This window comes from Anabas testudineus, chromosome 21 (genome assembly GCF_900324465.2).
Source record: "Anabas testudineus chromosome 21, fAnaTes1.2, whole genome shotgun sequence".
NCBI classification, from domain to species: domain Eukaryota; kingdom Metazoa; phylum Chordata; class Actinopteri; order Anabantiformes; family Anabantidae; genus Anabas; species Anabas testudineus.
Genome location: NC_046629.1, coordinates 673920 through 691757, shown reverse-complemented (window position 1 = coordinate 691757; position 17838 = coordinate 673920). Strand labels below are relative to the sequence as shown.

The 17838-nt window shown below is 43.2% G+C and overlaps 1 protein-coding gene across 1 annotated transcript in view; it reads right to left on the bottom strand.

The window, feature by feature from the left end:
• Positions 1 to 17159, bottom strand: part of ttn.2 (titin, tandem duplicate 2) — a 195467-nt gene extending 178308 nt beyond the window's left edge. The window contains exons 1-20 of the mRNA XM_026376595.1: positions 16983 to 17159; positions 12153 to 12256; positions 11173 to 11376; positions 9988 to 10275; positions 9622 to 9704; positions 9186 to 9400; positions 8947 to 9022; positions 8653 to 8808; positions 5717 to 5776; positions 5283 to 5541; positions 4954 to 5020; positions 4620 to 4817; positions 4222 to 4364; positions 3963 to 4111; positions 3611 to 3838; positions 2886 to 3127; positions 2347 to 2579; positions 2095 to 2259; positions 1811 to 1979; positions 6 to 1699 (exon numbers count right to left, since the gene is read on the bottom strand). Coding sequence (XP_026232380.1) covers positions 6 to 1699; positions 1811 to 1979; positions 2095 to 2259; positions 2347 to 2579; positions 2886 to 3127; positions 3611 to 3838; positions 3963 to 4111; positions 4222 to 4364; positions 4620 to 4817; positions 4954 to 5020; positions 5283 to 5541; positions 5717 to 5776; positions 8653 to 8808; positions 8947 to 9022; positions 9186 to 9400; positions 9622 to 9704; positions 9988 to 10275; positions 11173 to 11376; positions 12153 to 12243 — 4720 coding nt within the window. The 5' untranslated portion in view covers positions 12244 to 12256; positions 16983 to 17159. The remainder of the gene's footprint in view (positions 1 to 5; positions 1700 to 1810; positions 1980 to 2094; positions 2260 to 2346; positions 2580 to 2885; positions 3128 to 3610; positions 3839 to 3962; positions 4112 to 4221; positions 4365 to 4619; positions 4818 to 4953; positions 5021 to 5282; positions 5542 to 5716; positions 5777 to 8652; positions 8809 to 8946; positions 9023 to 9185; positions 9401 to 9621; positions 9705 to 9987; positions 10276 to 11172; positions 11377 to 12152; positions 12257 to 16982) is intronic.
• Between the last annotated feature and the right edge of the window lie 679 nt (positions 17160 to 17838).

The window sequence follows — 17838 nt, the reverse complement described above, 5'->3', positions numbered from 1 at the left end:
TTTACCTTGCACAAGTAGGAAGGCGTGGCTTGATGCCTCCCCAGCAACATTCATGGCTTTAACCATGATGCTAGCAGAGTCCTCTACAGTGACATCTCTAACTACCAGTTCACAAACGTGGTCCTCAGGCCAGTACCAGTAAATACGGTCAGACTTTTCCAGCTGAATGCCGTTCTTGAACCACTGGCACTCAGGTTCTGGCCTGCCAACAACTCTGACTCGGAAACGGACCTCATCAGTTGGAGCAACAGTTTTGCTAGTGATGCGTTCCAGGATCTTGGGTGCCTCCATACTTGGGGAGAGCTGGACCCTCTCTGGTTTGATAGTGGGTATGGTGACTTTGCCTTGTTCCTCCATCCTTCTCCTCTCAGCCTCTTCCTTCTCTTTCATGTGATGAAGCAGCTCCTCCTTAGTCTTCTTCAGTAGATCCTCATAAGAGTCATCCCTCTTGCGAGACTTGAACTCTACAGCAGAGATGGACTCATAGAAACCTTCTTCTGTTCTACGCTTGAACTTGCTCTTCAGCTCTTCGGACTCCTCTGAGGTTTTCTCATGAACAATTCTCTGTGTCTTACGCAGTTTAACAATTTCTCTGTCCTGTGTGACCTCGGCAGGTCGATCAACTTTCACAACATCGAATCCAACTCTGCCAGGCTCAAATGGACTTTCTGCAGCCTTTTCTGGAGCACGACGCAATACAGATCTGAAGTCCTCTTTCTGTTGGATCTCCAGCTTCACAGTGTGCTCAGCTGTGCCCAAAGGATTGTCTGCAACCACCCGGACCTCTCCGGAGTCATAAGACTTTATGTCAACAATCTCTAAATAGTAAATACCGTCATAACGAAGTCTGTATCTCTTGCTTTTGCGGATAAGTTGTCCATTAAGGTACCAGTTAACCTTAGGTGCTGGATAACCAGTTACTCTGCAGCGGAAACGGGCAATGTCGCCTTCCAGCACTCTGGCTGGTTCAGGTAGGAGCACAATTTCAGGTTTGGTCTTTTCAGATTCCTCATCAGCACTTACTCCAGATGGTCCTCCCTCATGAGCTAGGCGCTCAATCTCATCAATTCTGTGGGCTCCCTTCCTTCCTTCAGGCAGCTGTGTTTCCTCAACAAGGCCCTTCTCATCCTTGACAATCAGGGTGGCTGAGGTCTGGTCAACTCCAAACTTGTTTGTGGCTCTGCAGGTGATGACACCGCTGTCTCTAGCATAAGCAACTTCATAGTCAAGACTGCAGTAGCCAAATTCATTGACCATGCGCAACCTGTTTGCAGCTGCCAGAGGTTTACCATCATGCAGCCACTCCACAACCATGGTGGGGTCACCAATAGGGGTCAGCCTGCACTCAAAATGAGCTGGACCAAAGCGTTTCATTCTGATAGAGGTCAGCTTCTTCTTGAACACTGGTTTCTGCTGCTTCTCTTTATCATAAAGATCACCCTCCTCCCACTGCTCCTGACCATAGCGAAGATGAAGGGGCTCCAATTCAGGAGCCGCAATCTCTTTGGCTTTGTAGGTTCCTTTAGGAATAATAAGCTTTCTCTCGGCTTGAGGAGCAGTGAAGTCCACCTCAACATTGACTCTGCACCGAGTGGTGTCTCTACCAGCCTTGTTAATGGCAGTAGCTGTGTACCAGGCACTGTCTGAACCAGCGGCTGAGGGAATCTGGAATTTAGCCTCTCCTTTAGTACCATCAATCCTGAAGAAAAAAATATATTTCATATTTAAACATATACCATGTGAGGACCTTTAATTCACTAGTCACTGTTTCTCAGATTAGAGAAATTTTAAATTAATTCAAGATACATACTTGATATGTGGATGCTTGTGTGAAGTGATAATGTCACTATTTTTCAGCCAGACAATATCAGGCAGAGGGTTTCCAATAGCTCTGACAGCCAACTCAACCAGAGTGCCTTCTTTTACTGTCATGTTCTTTAGCTTCTCGACAAACTGAGGGCGCGCCAGGCTTTCACGAGCTGTAGTGAAACACGATAAGGGATCAGACGATATTTAATAATAAAATAAAAACATTTCTCAAAGACCAAAGAAAGTCATCAGATGCAGTATAATAAATCTGTAGGACAAACATACCATCAACAGTAAGATTTACAGACACAGAAGTCCGACCAGCTCTGTTCTGAGCAACAACTGTCCATTCTCCAGAGTCTTGAGGCATGGCTGGGACGATGATCAGGGACTGAGTACCATCCTCTTTAATCACTATCTTGTGGGTGTAGTCACTAACCACTTGTTGTCCTGGGAAAAGAATAAATAGTTTTACAAAATGAGTCACAAAGTGACAAACAAAGGTGCATTTCTAGAAAGTGTTGAATTTTTACTTACCATTATGGAACCAATATGTGTCAGGCATGGGTCTGCCAACAACCTTCAGGTCAAATCTGGCAGTTTGACCTTCAGAGCATTTTATTGAAGAAGGCTTCATGACAAACACGGGTTTGTAGAGTCTTTCCAGCTGAGCCTCATCAGTCTCATCAAGCCTGCGGGCAGGAGAACGTCCAGGAGAACGACTGGAAGAACGGCCAGGAGAGCGGCTCAGAGAACGTGGAGATGTGGACCTGAGATAGGAGCAGAGTGATGGTTAAACATCAGGATAGTCACTACGGTTGTCTGTCTGCTGTTTAGTATTTCTGCTATATTGAGAGGTCAGTGCTAAGTTAACAGTACGGTTGTTAGTAAGAAAATCTAAACAAGCTGAAAGAAGCTACAAGACAAATAATTTGCAGCACTCTATAGGTTCATTAATTCAAGTGAGACCCCATTACATCACAACCAGCTAGTTCATACATTGTTATGTATACATATAACAACAATAATCATTTTAGCTTTTTGTAGTGCCTTTTGAACGAAGCACTCAACCTTACCTAATCCTCTGCACTGCTGACTGTGGTGTGTATCTCTGAGGTGTTACAGCTCCAGATGGCTCCACATAGAGCTTCCCAGAGCTGACTGCATTTCCCTTCATGTTGGTGGCGAAGGCAGTGTACACACCCTCATCCTCTGGTAGTACCACCGGCAGACGAAGGCTGGCACGTCCATCCTGAAGAACTTCTATCTGGTAACGGCCTCCAGGCCTGATGCGCTGGCCATCTTTGTACCAAGCAATCTGGCAAAAGGCAGAAAATTATTTTACAAACTAAAATAACTTCTCAAAATCAATATTTATTCAGTTAACAATGTCCTCGAGTGCTAAAAGGGCTGACGAGGGTTGGAGACCAGAAAGCAGTTACTGTGGATGTAAGCTGCTATTATTAGCATATGCTAGGTCCTCTTCTTGTGATAATGTGAGTCGCATAAAAAATTGTAAACACACCATAAATCTGACATATTAGGTTCCTGTAAAATATAGGTTTTATTTACCACATTGGGGAAATACAGTTGAATTACAGTTGCTGTAACCTCTGTGCATTAGTCATTATTCACTTCAGAGAAATTTCAGTTTTACCCAATTGAGACTCTCTTTGACTACTTATATGACAAAATTAACAAAAAGAAAACATCAATACATGTGAATATATCTTATATTAATTAATCTTGAATCTTTTTACACTGAAAACCACATATTCTTGCTAAAGGTTCGGCTCTGTACCTTTGGCAATGGATTTCCAGCCATCTTGCAGTGGAAGGTGACACCCATTCCCTCCATTATCCTGTAGTTTTTGACCGGTGTGTCAAAGGCCGGCTGCACAACCTCATCATCAGCTGCAGTCACCATCAGCTCTCCGTCCTCTGTTACCAGCTCTCTGTAGGTAATCCTCATGATACGGAGCTCAATCTCCTGAATGATCCTCTCCTCAAAGGCGGATATGAGAAATTCCTGCAGATTTTGTAACATTAAATATGAACTGTGGATTACTGAGACACTGATAGAGTGTAATCTAGTTATCACCTATGAATAACAACATCAGGGTAAGAACAATGGATCTTTAGACAGAAAATACCGTTTCTGACACGAAGCTCATGGGGGTTGTCACCTTCCGCTGTTCCATCTCGTACTGAGTCACAACCACGGATGGCTCTTGAACCACAGCTGTTGTGACTTCAGTTTTGTAGGTCATGTCATGCTGCTTCATATACGCTTCATATTCCTCTGTAAACATACATGCAGAAACACTTTGAGTGACTGGTCCAACAAGGTTTTCTTAATGCGTTCAGATAGGATTCAAATCCTCGGATGTAGAAACAGAAGAATACTGATACCTTCCTCCAACAGGTTAGCGGAGGATGAGGCTTCTCCATGTGGATTTTTGGCAAAGATGGAGTATTCTCCAGCATCATCAGCAAAAGTCATGGAGATCTCCAATCTGCATTCTCCTGTGTCCCTCTTGTAGGCGACTTTGTATCTAAGATAAACAATAGTTATCTGTTTTACTCTGTGGGGTGTATTTGATTCAGTTTCTGTGCCAGAAAATATTATAAATTTGTCAGACTAACATTCCTCCACCAAAAACAGTATGATCCACTCATAATGACATAAAAGAGAGAAAGACAGAGATCAGTGAATTAATTAGTGGATTAATAGACTAATCATTTCAGTGCTAGTGGAAAATGCAATATAAGTGTACAGATACTGACAGAAGCTAGTGGGAGGTCTGTACCTGTATCCAGTAGTGAGTGGCACACCATTCTTCTTCCAGATGATGTGAGGTTTTGGGTTTCCGCCAACCTGGCATTCGAACACCACACTTCCTCCCTCCACCAGCTTCTGAACAGTTGGTTTCTTGATGAAGGAGGGAGCAGCAGACTCTCCTGTGGTCACTTCTGCCACAGTTTGTTCCTTTGTCTCGACAGAAACACTGAAAAGAGGCAAAAGCTCGATCAAAAACTACAACAGTGGAAGCTTAAAGTGACTGATTTGGACTGTTGGTAATATATAAACATATATATACATATATATATATATATATACACACACACATATTTACAACTCACATTTTCTCTTGTGTAATTCCGATTTCACTGACAGATGTCTCCTCTCTGCTCTCGACTTCTTCTGAAACTAGAAGTAGATTTTGGATTACACTTGAGGATCTGTGTTTTTCAAGTGATGACCACAGATTGATTCTCTTTCTTCCAAAGAGCCATTAGTTTACTAAAATGTATTTCAGTGAACATGAAACTTAAATCTCTCATCTTTTTTACTGCATTCTGTGCTTGATGCACATTTATTAATCATGTTTCATGTTTAATGGACTACTGAAAAAAGAACAATCAAATATGTGACTTCATTCTTTCATAATTAATTATTCCACCACCATCACCTTTGACGAGCAGGTAGCAGGAGGTGCTGACAGTCCCCGCCTCGCTGGTGGCGGTGCAGGTGAAGCGACCGCTGTCTTCAGCGAACGCCTCGCGGATCACCAGCCGAGCGAAACTGTTCTCGTAGCTGATCTGAAAGTCAATGGAGCTCTCGATCTTGTAGTCCTCTCTGAACCACATGACGACGGGAGCGGGGTGACCGCTGATCTGGCACTCCAGGGTCACAGACTCGCCCTCTGTCACAGTCAGATTCTTCAGGCCCTGAGGGTTAGAAATGTAACCGTTCCTGTTATTTTAAGTTAAATATGTCTGAGGGATAGAGATAATGTAGTGTCTGAATATCATAGTAGAAGTACTCGTTGTCATTTATCTGATTATGAACCCTGAGTAATCCAGAAATGGATTTATTTAAATTAGATTATTTATTTTTACTCACAGCATTCAGAGTTGGAGGAACAATGGGCTCCTGGGCTCTTGTGGGCACTGCAGCTGCCTCCTGTGATAAAAAGAACATCAAACATCATCAAACACAGATAACGACCATCTCATCTGTGTCAGTCTGTGGGGATGGAGGGTTGGAACAGATAAAAGCCCTGCAGAGAGGACGGACCAACAGGGGAGGACAGGAAGAAGAGGAAAAGAAGGATTCTTCATGAGGTGGGGGAGAGCAGCATGTGACTGGCTGCTGCGTTACAGTGAAGGGGTTAAATCAAAGGAAGTGATGGCGGTATGACAGCGGGGGGTTGGACCAACCTGAGGAGCCCAGTCCTCAAACTCGTCCTCACTCACTGCATAAGCCCCCGCCCGCTGTAACTCAACCTGACTCTGATATCTGACATCTTTGAACGGCGGGGGGACGGGCTCCGGCGTCACTGGCACTGCCGCCCTGCGAGACGGACTGGGAGACTTGACAGGCTTGATGATCTTTTTGTGAGCAGAGGAGGAGGACAACTCTTTCTGCAGAGTGGCGATGGCAAAGCCAGCGATGGACACCTGACCGGGCCAACGAGAACAGCGTTAGCCATCTCCAAAAACACAACAGAGCTCCACAGTTCAGTGGGGATTAGTGAGGAGAGAGTGGGGGGGGGGGGGGGTAAATCTTAGTGAGAATGGGAGTCGTAGCAGGATCACAGGCAGATGTCTCTCATATTTAACTTTTTCCAGTTTATTAACTGAACTAAATAAAGTCCAATCAATCTTTTCTTATAGCTGTGTTAACTGAAAGAGCTGCAGACTGTTACAAAGCCACACAGCTAATTCTGCTGCAAAAATAATTTTAGTTTAATCAAATTATTTTTTATAGAAATTGTTGATTGGCATATCTTGATAATGCATTCATCATTTGCAGTAATTTATTTTGTTTAGCTTTGTTATTCTAGTTAAGTTTAGTTGTTTTACTTTTTATGCTAAAATTAAGTGTCTTCATAACGGGGTCTAGTAAATCTTACTTTGGGCAACTTCAACTCAAAAAACAGCAGAATATGATATGAGAAACTGTTCGAGGCTCATCAGAGAAAACGTGATGACATATTTTAGGATGGATGAAATTAAGTGAACCACACCACATAACAAAAACAGTGAATCTTGAATGTTAACGTGTGTGTTAAAGATGAAATGGAGGTTTTTGAATGACGACGACGAGCCTGCAGCTCCTCTCCTTACCTCGTGGCTAGGTTCATGTTTAGGAAGAGAAACTTTAGAAACTGTGAAATGTGGAACTGGGGACGGGGCGAGACCAGTGTCCACATGGGAGGAGATTTCTGTTCTTGTGTGAATCTGGAGTAACCAATAAAGTTTATTGAGCAATTAAGAAAACTGAGACTCTGTTATGTTTGGATATGATGTCATGAGTAAACCTCTCCAACCTGGGAGACCTGGACTTTGCGCTGCTCTGAGGCCACAGCGACAGCTGCTGGCGGTTCAACAGGGAGGGGTTTTGTTGCGACTATGTGTTTCTCTGCTGTGGTTACCGCCTGCTGCCTCATCTCCACCTCTATAGCCTCTTGCTCTTCTGCTTGACCTCCCTCCACATGCACGGGCTTGCGGACACGAGCCAGATCAACAGCAGCCACCACTGTGGCCACCGCCTCAGCTTTTTTCCCTCCCTCACCCTGGAGACATAACAAGCAGCACATAGATCTCAGGACATCCATGGCAGAAAGTCAGGAGGAAGAAACTTCACCAAAAGCCTTCCATTTAGTTTCCAGTTTCCAGAAGGGGAGGAACAGTGAAGCCGAAATGATCATCACTGTAGCCATGCCTCGTGCAACAATGCAGTCAAACATGCAGCTTACGCTCCTCGTTAGGAGCACAAGGATTTCATTAGAAGGAGCACATACAGTGAGGAACAGGCGACGAAGGGGAGACATTCAGTGACGTCAGGTTCACCATTAAAAGTAAAGATATCCACCTTCCAACAACTTGGATGTTTTCATGTCTTATTCTAAAGAATAAGAAAACCGTCCAGCAGGTTTTTCTAGACTCCGAGAATAGATGGTGTTTAATGTTGTAAAGCTGTCTGTGGCAGTTTAGAGCTGCTGGAAAAACAACTGCTCCAACACTAACTGCTGCTAAAATCACAGGGTTACATCCAAATGTAGCAGAGTTTAGTTGACTTTACAAAAGAACTGAGCTGAATGTTTAATGGAGACAAAGAGGAGGAGGTGATAACACAGGAAGGTAACAGCGTCCTCATCACACCACACACTGTTTGCTATTATACCCAGGAGAAAATGAGAAAAATGCAGTAATGGAACCGTTTGTTTTTCCTAATTCTCTTCATTTCCATGTGCAAAACATACGATTATAAAAACAACAAAAAAACTAGCCTATAAAAAGAAAATCATTAGATTAGCTACAGATCAATTTATTGTAACCAAGGGTGAAAAAGAAAAAGAGTACACGCACAATGAAGAGTATAAAAAGGTGAAGTGATGGTAGTAGACGGCGGGGGTCTACCTGCACTCCGTGCACTGCGGCCTCAGGTGGCCCCCGGCTGCGAGCCTGATCCACGGCCGCCACCACGTTCGCCACAGCCACGTTCTTATTGTCCTGGGAAACATGCTCATCCTGATGCATTCACAGCACAACAACACATCAACACATGTTCACTGCATCCAACACACGGGCAGAGCTGGGCCAAGGCACCGTTAGTGTATTTACAGATTCAGTGTTCAGCTTGCACTCACTGCTTTGGAAGAATTTTGATTCAATGGAGAATTACGTTATTCAGCATTAACCCTTTAAGAGCCAAACGAGAGCTTTATCCATTCGGCAGGCACAAGTGAAGCTTCACACACATTCATTAAATCACCTGCTCGCGTTCACACTCACACACTGGTACAACAGGAGGTGACGGCCCACCATCCTCACCTCTCTGGTGGCAGCAACCTGCTGCTCCCAGTGCTTCTCCATGTGAAGCTGGGCGGCACTGCTCACACTGGTCATGCTGGTCAAAGTGGTGTAGCTAGTTTCAGCCACAAAGTCTCCCTGCTTCCAGGGCGGCAGGACCTCTGCAGAGGCAGATACCTGCAGGAGAAGAGACTGGTGATCGTGGGTACAACAGGTCTTTAAGCTGATAAACTGAGTCATTTAGGTAATTATTTAAGGAGAGTAGAGCGGTAAGGAGCAGTAACGAGGGTCTGCTGGATGATCAGGTGGTCTCACCTGTTTCCTGGTCATGACAGGAGACTTGACCGGTCTGATGGGAGAGACGGACAGTCTGGCAGATGGAGAGACGGATCTGTGGTGTCAAACACAACACACTGTTATGTTATTTTGTATTCCTTAATTTCCTAACACACTTTTTGCCTCTACTTCAATGACAGTCCTTCTAAAACACTTGATAATTTAATGACAGTCCTTGGGGAGTACTATCATAAACGATCAGCTGGCCTTGGCCGTACCTGACAGGTGTGGGTGTTGGCCCTTTCACGTGTCTGACAGGTGAAGGCGACTGCTGGCGTCCTCCTGTCACCTTGGAAACAAAGGACGGTGGAGACTTGGAGGTCGGCTTCGGGGGAACCCGTGGAGGGGTTTTGTGAGCCAAATGCTGAATCATCACTCCTCCTTCTCCGTACATTTCCATCTTGGTGGTGGCCTGGAAACTTGCTTCCAATTTCTGAAGAGGAAAAATATATTTGATCGATAGAAGGAAAGACGTCCAAACATTTCCTTTATCAGGTTCTGTTAAAGGTACATAGCTAAGAACATTTAAACAAAACGGGCGTCGATATCAAATAAAACTAATAATAAAATGCAGTTAATCATATACAGTTCATTTTACTTCCAGTTTTTATTCATCCAATTGAACCCATTCAATCGGTAAAACTTCCTGCTCACCCTCTGCACACCAGTCCGGGAAGTCGCCATCTGGGATGTGGACACAATCATCTTGCTTTTCTTAGTAGGTACAGCTTCCTCGCCTGCAGCAAAGACACGCATTCAGAACACATTTAAAACCTTGATGCACTGGAGCTAATCATTATTTCCAATATCAATGAATCTAATTATTCTTGGTTAGTGTCCAGTAAATTTTCCCACTGTTCAAACCGCTTGTTTTCTTTAACCAACTCCCAAAATATACTGTTTACCGTTACATATGAAAAGTGACTAATGGCTCCTCTCGTACTTCTTTAAAAATTCAAACGATGCTTCATTAATGTTACATGTTTGTTTACAGCTGGTAGAAAACACAGAGGTCCTCACCCTGAACCAACAGTTCAGCGGTGGACGTGGCCCGTCCGCTGCTGTTGGTGGCGGTGACAGAATATGTCCCAGAATCCTCTGGGAAGGCTTCAGCGATCAGCAGACTGTACAGGTCTCCCTCTTGGAGGATCTTGAAGTCGGCTGAGCTCTGGATCTCGGCTCCCTCTCTGTAGAACTTCACCACAGGTGTGGGGATCCCAGTGACTCGGACATCCAGCCTCACCTGGCTGCCCTGTCTCACTGTGGTGCTCTGCAGTCTCTGAAGAAAATTTGGAGGCGCCGTCTCCGCTGCAGAAACATAAAATACACCTCATTAGACTGATACAAACCAAGCAAATCATTTCTGATGTTATGTCCAATGAAACTTTATCATGGTTGTGGGAATATAACATAACTGCAGCAAGAAAAACGCTGGTGTAAAACAAACTAAATCTAATTCCACACTCAGAGATGTAATAATGCAAAGATAAGCACAGAAGAACAAAGATAAAACCTGACAAATACACATTAAGCTTGACTCCTGAACTCTTTTTCATATTCAAGCTGTTTTACAGTCAACATGATTTCTCAGACACAAGATCCTTACTCGTTAATCACTTAATAAACTTGAGATTCCTGTTAAGGAAAGATATGCTGCAGCAGCTGCATCTATATCTGTTTTATCACTGGATTAAGTGACACAGCATGCCCCTCAGCAGAGAGCAGGATAAATATAGTCTCAGGTTTTTGGATATATTTGTTTTTAATCTATGGAGAGTGGAGCCGTCACTAACATTAATATCTATATCGCCTGCAAAACAGTTTACAACACAGCCAGTGATTTACAGTGTAACTGTATCAAACCAGGTACCAGTAAAATGGAACACTGGTAAACTGGAAAAACAAGAGATGGGGAATAACAACTGGTCCTTTTAAAGGACATGATAACTACATTTTGCATTTCTTCTTAGCTGTTTTTATCGTGTCACTGGGTCTGTTCAGTACTCCTTTTGGGCCTCTCTGTTGCTATTTGCTTTACTTCTCATACAGAAGTGTTAGGAATCTAAACCAAGTTTATCCAGGGCCCCCTGACCCTTCAGGGTCCTGTGCCCATTCACTAATCCATCCAACATCGCCTGGAGTGAGAAGTCTCGCCTGTAAAATGGAGCCTGCACCTGAAGTGATGAGTTCTACCTGCGGTCTCACCTGTAACGAGGAGTTCAGCGGTGCTCGTGGCTTGTCCAGCGCCGTTGGTGGCTCTGACAGAAAATCTTCCGCTGTGTGCGGCGGTCACAGCAGGGATCCTCAGAACAGCGCGGCCATCGCTGAACGAGATCTGAACGCCGGGCAGAGCGGCGGTGGAAAGAACCTGGCCATCACGGAACCAGCTCACCTCAGGAACTGGAGAACCTGCAAAGGAGACAAGAACCAGACCAATGACTCTTAATCACTGCTGGGATAAGTTTCATGTCTAGTACAGGTTTTCATTCACACTCACTGCAGAGGACCATTTGAAACTGGCTGCTAATCAGCTGAACTTTGCTAGCTGACAAGTTACAGAACATTGGTTGGGTCATTCAATTCAATTTTATTTATATAGCCAAATCACTACAGAAGTCATCTCAAGGCACATCTGCCTCAACTGGTTGGGGTGAGTGGGAAGAGGAGAGAGATAAGAACCACATTGAGTTAGCATCCAGTGCTACCTAATGCTAAAACTACATCTTCTTTGTACAGATGTACACTCTTTGACACTACAGATATAATTGGGTCAAAATCATGGAAATCCGAGTCAGACTTGTTGGGAGTTTGTTTCTTTGTCTGTTAATGGAGCTAGGCACTTTCTCTGCCTTAAATAAAAAGAATGGGGCTTGAGACCTGGTTCCAATTTGTCCAGTCCATCTCAACTGCATGACTCCAAGGTTATCAGTTCCTATTGTTCTGGCATCGTTAAAACAGCTGCGATCGGGCTGAAAACTTGCATGTCTACTTTTTTTCTACTAAACAATCGATCTGTTAAACAGAATCATAAATGGTGTTGGTATCAATAAAATCTTTCAAATGCCCGTCAAATCCTGGTACAACACGGATTATGAAATGTCATATTTCTAATGACATTCACCTTATTTTGGGATAATCTCTCCGCACACAAAGCTAAGTGAGAAGTGAACAGCCAGTTTTCTTACCACTAACTTGAGCCTCGAACGTCGCGGCACTACCCTCAAGTGCCACGACGCTCTGCAGCGGCTGCGTAAATGTTGGCGCCTGTGTTGACATGTTGGTCGGCACCCTGCAGACAGTACGACAAAGAAAGACAATACGTCAGAACAAAACACAAAGCAGGAACAGTGAGACCTCTCCCACACAACATGAAATCATTTCTTTATTCAGACACAGTTCTCAGATGATTACAGATAAAGTCCAAAAACCAACTGTTTTAGGGAAGCTGTGTTTTTAATGTCAACCTCTGTCACAGTGACCAACAAACATCAGGTGAAGAAGACATTTTGATGAATATTAAGCTTGGAAGCACTTAAATGAAGTGATCAAATGATGATGAAGATGATTAAATGTTTACTGTTCTGTTTGGTACCAACTGAAATGAGCCTGTACAGAATACAGAAAACTACCTTTCAGCCCAACAATATCCTGCCTCAGTAAAAATTTCACTTTGGTACAAATTCACAGATCCTAAAATCTGTCTGTGAAGTAAATGGCACCTCACAGAGCAAAGATTTTACTGTAGTCACTTTAAATGCTGAGGTTGGTCCCAAACAAACAGCCGGAGTCATAAAGAACCATGTTCAGAAAGGGGTCCTGCAACAGATGGGCTGGCCGTAACAGGAAAGGACAAGTCTGGGAGGATGCACCTAAACCAGCCTTCCATCATCAGTGGTGCATTGAGCTAATTCCTATGTTCAGTGTGGCTCACACCGTTTATGTGTTAGCATGCCATTTGCTAATTACTACTAAACACAAGATGTCTAAGTCAAACTGATTGAATGAAGCTTTTGACTTGATGGTGGTCCAAGCTGAAAAGTCAGGAACCAAAGTAATGGCCGTTCATCCTATGGGGATCATGAACGTCTGAACCACATTTCACCACCATCCATCCATGCAACAGTTGTTGAGATATTTCAGTCTTTGGTGGGTCATCACGGCCTTTTAGAATTTCCACAGTAAACACAAGGACCTAAACCTGAAGGCTGCGTGGATGTTCTGCTGGGTTTCATGTTTTTCTTTGACAGCTGACCTGCTGACAGCGAGTCTCTGGGCTCAGATCACCAGTTTGACCCCCTCAGAGTTATTTTTAGCAGCTCTGTCCCTGGAGGTGGTCCAGGCTCCACAGGGTCTGGCCGATAAACCACCAGCTGATCCATCACAGAGCCCAGAGCAGATTAAAACACCTGCTTAACTTAGGGGGGACTGGTCTTAGGTTTCAATTCCAGTCTACTTATAGGCTGTCTTCAAGGTGTAATCAGTTTTGTTTGTTGAGATACATACATACATACACAGTTCAAAAACACACACATAAAAACTGTGCCAGCTGTCACATTACAAGCGTGAGACAACAACCCACAACATTTAAAAAGGAGGATTTAGGCATCTCAAAATTGCTGTACAGTGGCAACTGTAAATTGTTGAAGATGGAAGTTCTTGCAGCCTCCTTCAGGATGGAAGGCATCACATTTTTCCCAGAGACCCTGAAGCTTTTTGTTGATCGATTGATTAATCACTCATTTGACAGTAACTAACTGGAACTAATCAGAAAAGCCAGAGATGTATCTGGAACAGTTTCTCCAGTGTGCAGATGTGCTAGTTCTCCATGACACAGAAGTAGTTAGTATACGTTAATGTTCATTTTTACACTTCTTTTCACATTGAAATGCTTTTTGTGATATTATCTGTGTCTATATCACTTCACATATAAATTTTGCTTGCCTTGTATCTCACTTGCTAGTCGCTTTAGATAAAAGCTGTTTCCCGGAGTCTGTCTATGTGTCATGGGCAGATGAAGGACGGAGGATCTGACATAGTTCTGGCATATTTGCAATTAATAAAATTGATCTGTTGGCACTGAACTTCAGTAGAGAGGAAAAATGATTTGAGTCCACGGCATGTTAACCCTTCACCTTTAACTGTATCAGTCTATAAATGATATAAACAGCTCTCAGAGAGTCACTGCAGTCATGTTCAAAGATAATGCTCTTTGACACTACTTGGACATCCATGGATTCTTGATGGACCTGTCTGACCCTGGTTAACTGACTTTAGCACCGAGTTGTGTTTAGGCTCAGCCTAACTGTTCTGGGCTGGGGACTGGATCCGGCCCTGGTTGGCACCAATTGTACTTAATAATGTACCAGTTTGGCTGTACCGTTGATGCACCATGACTGTCCTCAATAGCTCCATTACAATTTCTAAACAGCCCTTGTTGTGTCTGTCAGTCCAGCTTCCGTTGGCCCAAACGTACCCTCACTAGCCCTGGCTGTTATAGACCCTGGTTGACTTAGATTGTCCCTGTTTAATGTTTGGCTCTGACAGGCTCTGGTGGTCTCCATTTGGCTCTCCCCCGTTGTTCTTAGGTGTCTCCGATTGGTGGTGGCTGGGCCTGGTGTCTCAAGCTGGCACTGACTGTTGTTTATTTAACTCTGATTGGCCCCGTTTGGCTCTAACTGACCCTTGATGTCCCTGGTGTTTGGCAGCGGGTTCGTGGTCCTGGTCCACGTCACCTGTCACCTTCCAATCAACACTTGGAGAAACAACAACAACAGCTGCTGCAGTTTGACACCACACCACCTCAAGCTGACGACCCAGAGCAGGAAATGTCAGCACTTCTGCTTATTAAAACCTTAACTGGTCTTGGTCCTGCAACGACTCCATGAGTTACAATAAAAGTCTCCAGTTTGTGAAACAACTGATAATTAAAGCAAACAGAGGGAATGAAGGAAGACACTCACTTACAGTTTTTATGTTTTCATTTGTGCCAGGTTCAACGTCCCTAATATGCGAGTTCCTTTTGTTCTCAGGTTTTTACACTGAACATTAACCCTGTCATGCATGAATTAATGCATGAGTCAAAATCAGTTTCTATTCCTCTCTAGACATGTAAAAAACAATGCAATTAAAAAAAAGATTAATGTGCGTTTGACCTTTAACAAACCAGAAGCAGAAATGATAAACTATGGAATTAGTAATAATGTTAATCTGATGTTTTCATATTCCAATACTAAATGTTGACCCTAGCCGCTGACCGAGTAAATGAAAGGGTTAGCCACAGTTCAGATGGTCTATTCCTCGTTCCAAAATGTTATCACAAACTCTGACTCTTTAAGCAAAAGCAGAAAATATTCTCTAATACAATAAGAACTGAGAAGCTGAGAATCTATTGAAATTCTATATTTGGTCGGGTTAGACCAGAACATTATGACCATTTGGTGATTTTTGTTTCCTTTACAATTTTAAAATTGATCAGTTTACATGTTAGTGGTAATATCATTTACAGTACAAGTAGACATAATCGCATCTTCTGCAGCAGCTGAATCAGGTTTAGGTGAATCCCCGAACATAGATCTGGTTACAGCGAAACAGAATCTGATGACTCGACCGCACGTTAACGAGGCGACTGAGTGAGAATCACGTCCAGTTGTTACAGAATGAGTCAGAGATGTATCATCATGAACGAAGCAGCTGTCAGGACACAAAGGGTTCAAATCAGCTCCACCTTTACTGTTACTGACGTGTCATAAGATCTGCAGCACGTTGTTCTGAAACATGTTATCACGATGCTTTTATTTTGGAACCATCAGTATGTGTTGGTTCTAATACTCCTGTACAATAGAGGAAGATTTTATCACAGTAACATGATAAAGTCACGCTAAGATGATTCAATTCAGGACTTAAACATTTCACTTAATTTTATTCTTGCAATTTTGTGGTTTTAATACTTTTAAAAATGTAATTTGTCAAAACTAAAACTTTCATTTCTTCTTTTTGAATGTTTTCGTATTAGTTTTCATCTACTTTATTGTTTACACCATCTTTTTAACGCAGTTTTTTGTCTTCCTGTTGTTTTTGTTTTTTAAAATTAAAAGCATTTCTATTTTGTCTGTCACTGTCCTGTTATTTAAAAATACTTATTTATCACATTTAAATAATTAACACCTTAAAATACTGTTATAAATATGTATTGGAACTTAGTAGATGTATTTTGTACAGTACTTGATCCGCAGAACTAAATGTCTGTGTGTTTGATACCAGTGAAATTATTTCTAAGCATCGATTCAAACTCAGAATCACAGTCAACATTTACATTTAGTCATCTGTCTTCACCCAAAACCAAGGGAGGAACACATGCGCCAGATGGATAGATCGACATAAAAGTGCCGAATTTTACTCTCAGATCATAATAATCATGATCATCAGTCATTTTATGAAACACGATCTAAATATAATAGCACCCCCAAATGACAGACAGCAGCTGTTGGGTGTCCTCCAAAATAAAAGCCTAACTGAGCTGTTCTTATTCAGACACCTCCACCAGCATAGCTATGTGTGATGTACTGAGGGAGGGGGGGGAGCTATCTAACACACTACACCAAACACTAAAAATAACAGCACCCCCCAACCCACACAGTCTCTCCACACCCCCTCCACCACACCTAGGTTTGATTGACAACCACCATGTGGCACATAGCTGGGGGAGCAACTGATAGCCCTGCTGCTGATTCCCTTAAAAAGCCATCAGACCAGCTGAGAGTCCGCTGTGATGCTATCAGCAGCTATTCTGGGACGTCTCATTATAACCTTCAACAGGGAAAAGCAGCAAAAAGCCTTTAAGGTGTCAGCGACACTGTGTGAAAAGTGAGAAGAACATGAATGGAGTCTGGCACGAAGGCTTCTTACAGTGTGGTGTGTAAGAAGACAAATGTCTGGGTGTTAAAGTTAAACCCAGCAGGCGTCAGTCAGCTGCTGCGCATTAATCACGACATTTAGAAAACTTTGAAGACACTTACTTGTCTGCACAAGGATGCCCGGGATGCCCAGAGGTGGGCTTCTTCAGAAAATCTCTTTATCCAGAAAATTTAGTGAGAAAATCCAAAAGGAGAACAGCTGAGCCTCGTAGGAACCCACACAAAAAACAAAACTACAGGCAGTCGGCGCCGTGTAGTTTTGTTTTTCCTCCTGACAGCAGTCCCTCCAGCCGAGGCGTCCAGGCCGGGAACGCTGACTCTGCTCAGAGGAGGCAGCCGGGCGCTGGGGGGCTTTATAGTGACCTGACATCACACAGGACGCGCTCTGCCATTGGTCAGCTGCAGAGAATCATGGGAGATCAGAGGAGCCATTTTATGCAACTTGTTACACCTGTCGTTACTTAAAAGAAGCAAACATCTGAAGTGTGTCGTTTTCCTCTCGATCCACTCGATGAACTGACTGAATTTACTCTTTAAAGACTGTTCCAGGTGAATATCTGGCTTTCTGTGTTTTACAGTAACTGAACTGAACCACTTTGGGTTTTTGGACTCCTAGTCAGACATTTAAAGATATCACCTTCACCATGTTCTGACATTTAACAACCAAACGTTCACGACATTCAGCAGATTTTCAGGACTGAAAATAATCATCAGGTTGTTGTGTGTTTTAGAAGGAACTGCGAACCTGATGGGATTACTGCACAGCTACTGGATGTAGTGCACAGACCTGCTTGGTTCACTTATTTTATTCTGTGAATATTTGTGGAACCTGTTATAAAACAATATTAATCTTAAAATAACTTCAAATGATTCCTAAAGTTGCTTGTTTTTCTTTTTTTGAAGACAAAATCACACCAGAACAGAGCGTCCATCGACCGAAATCTTAATGATCAATTAA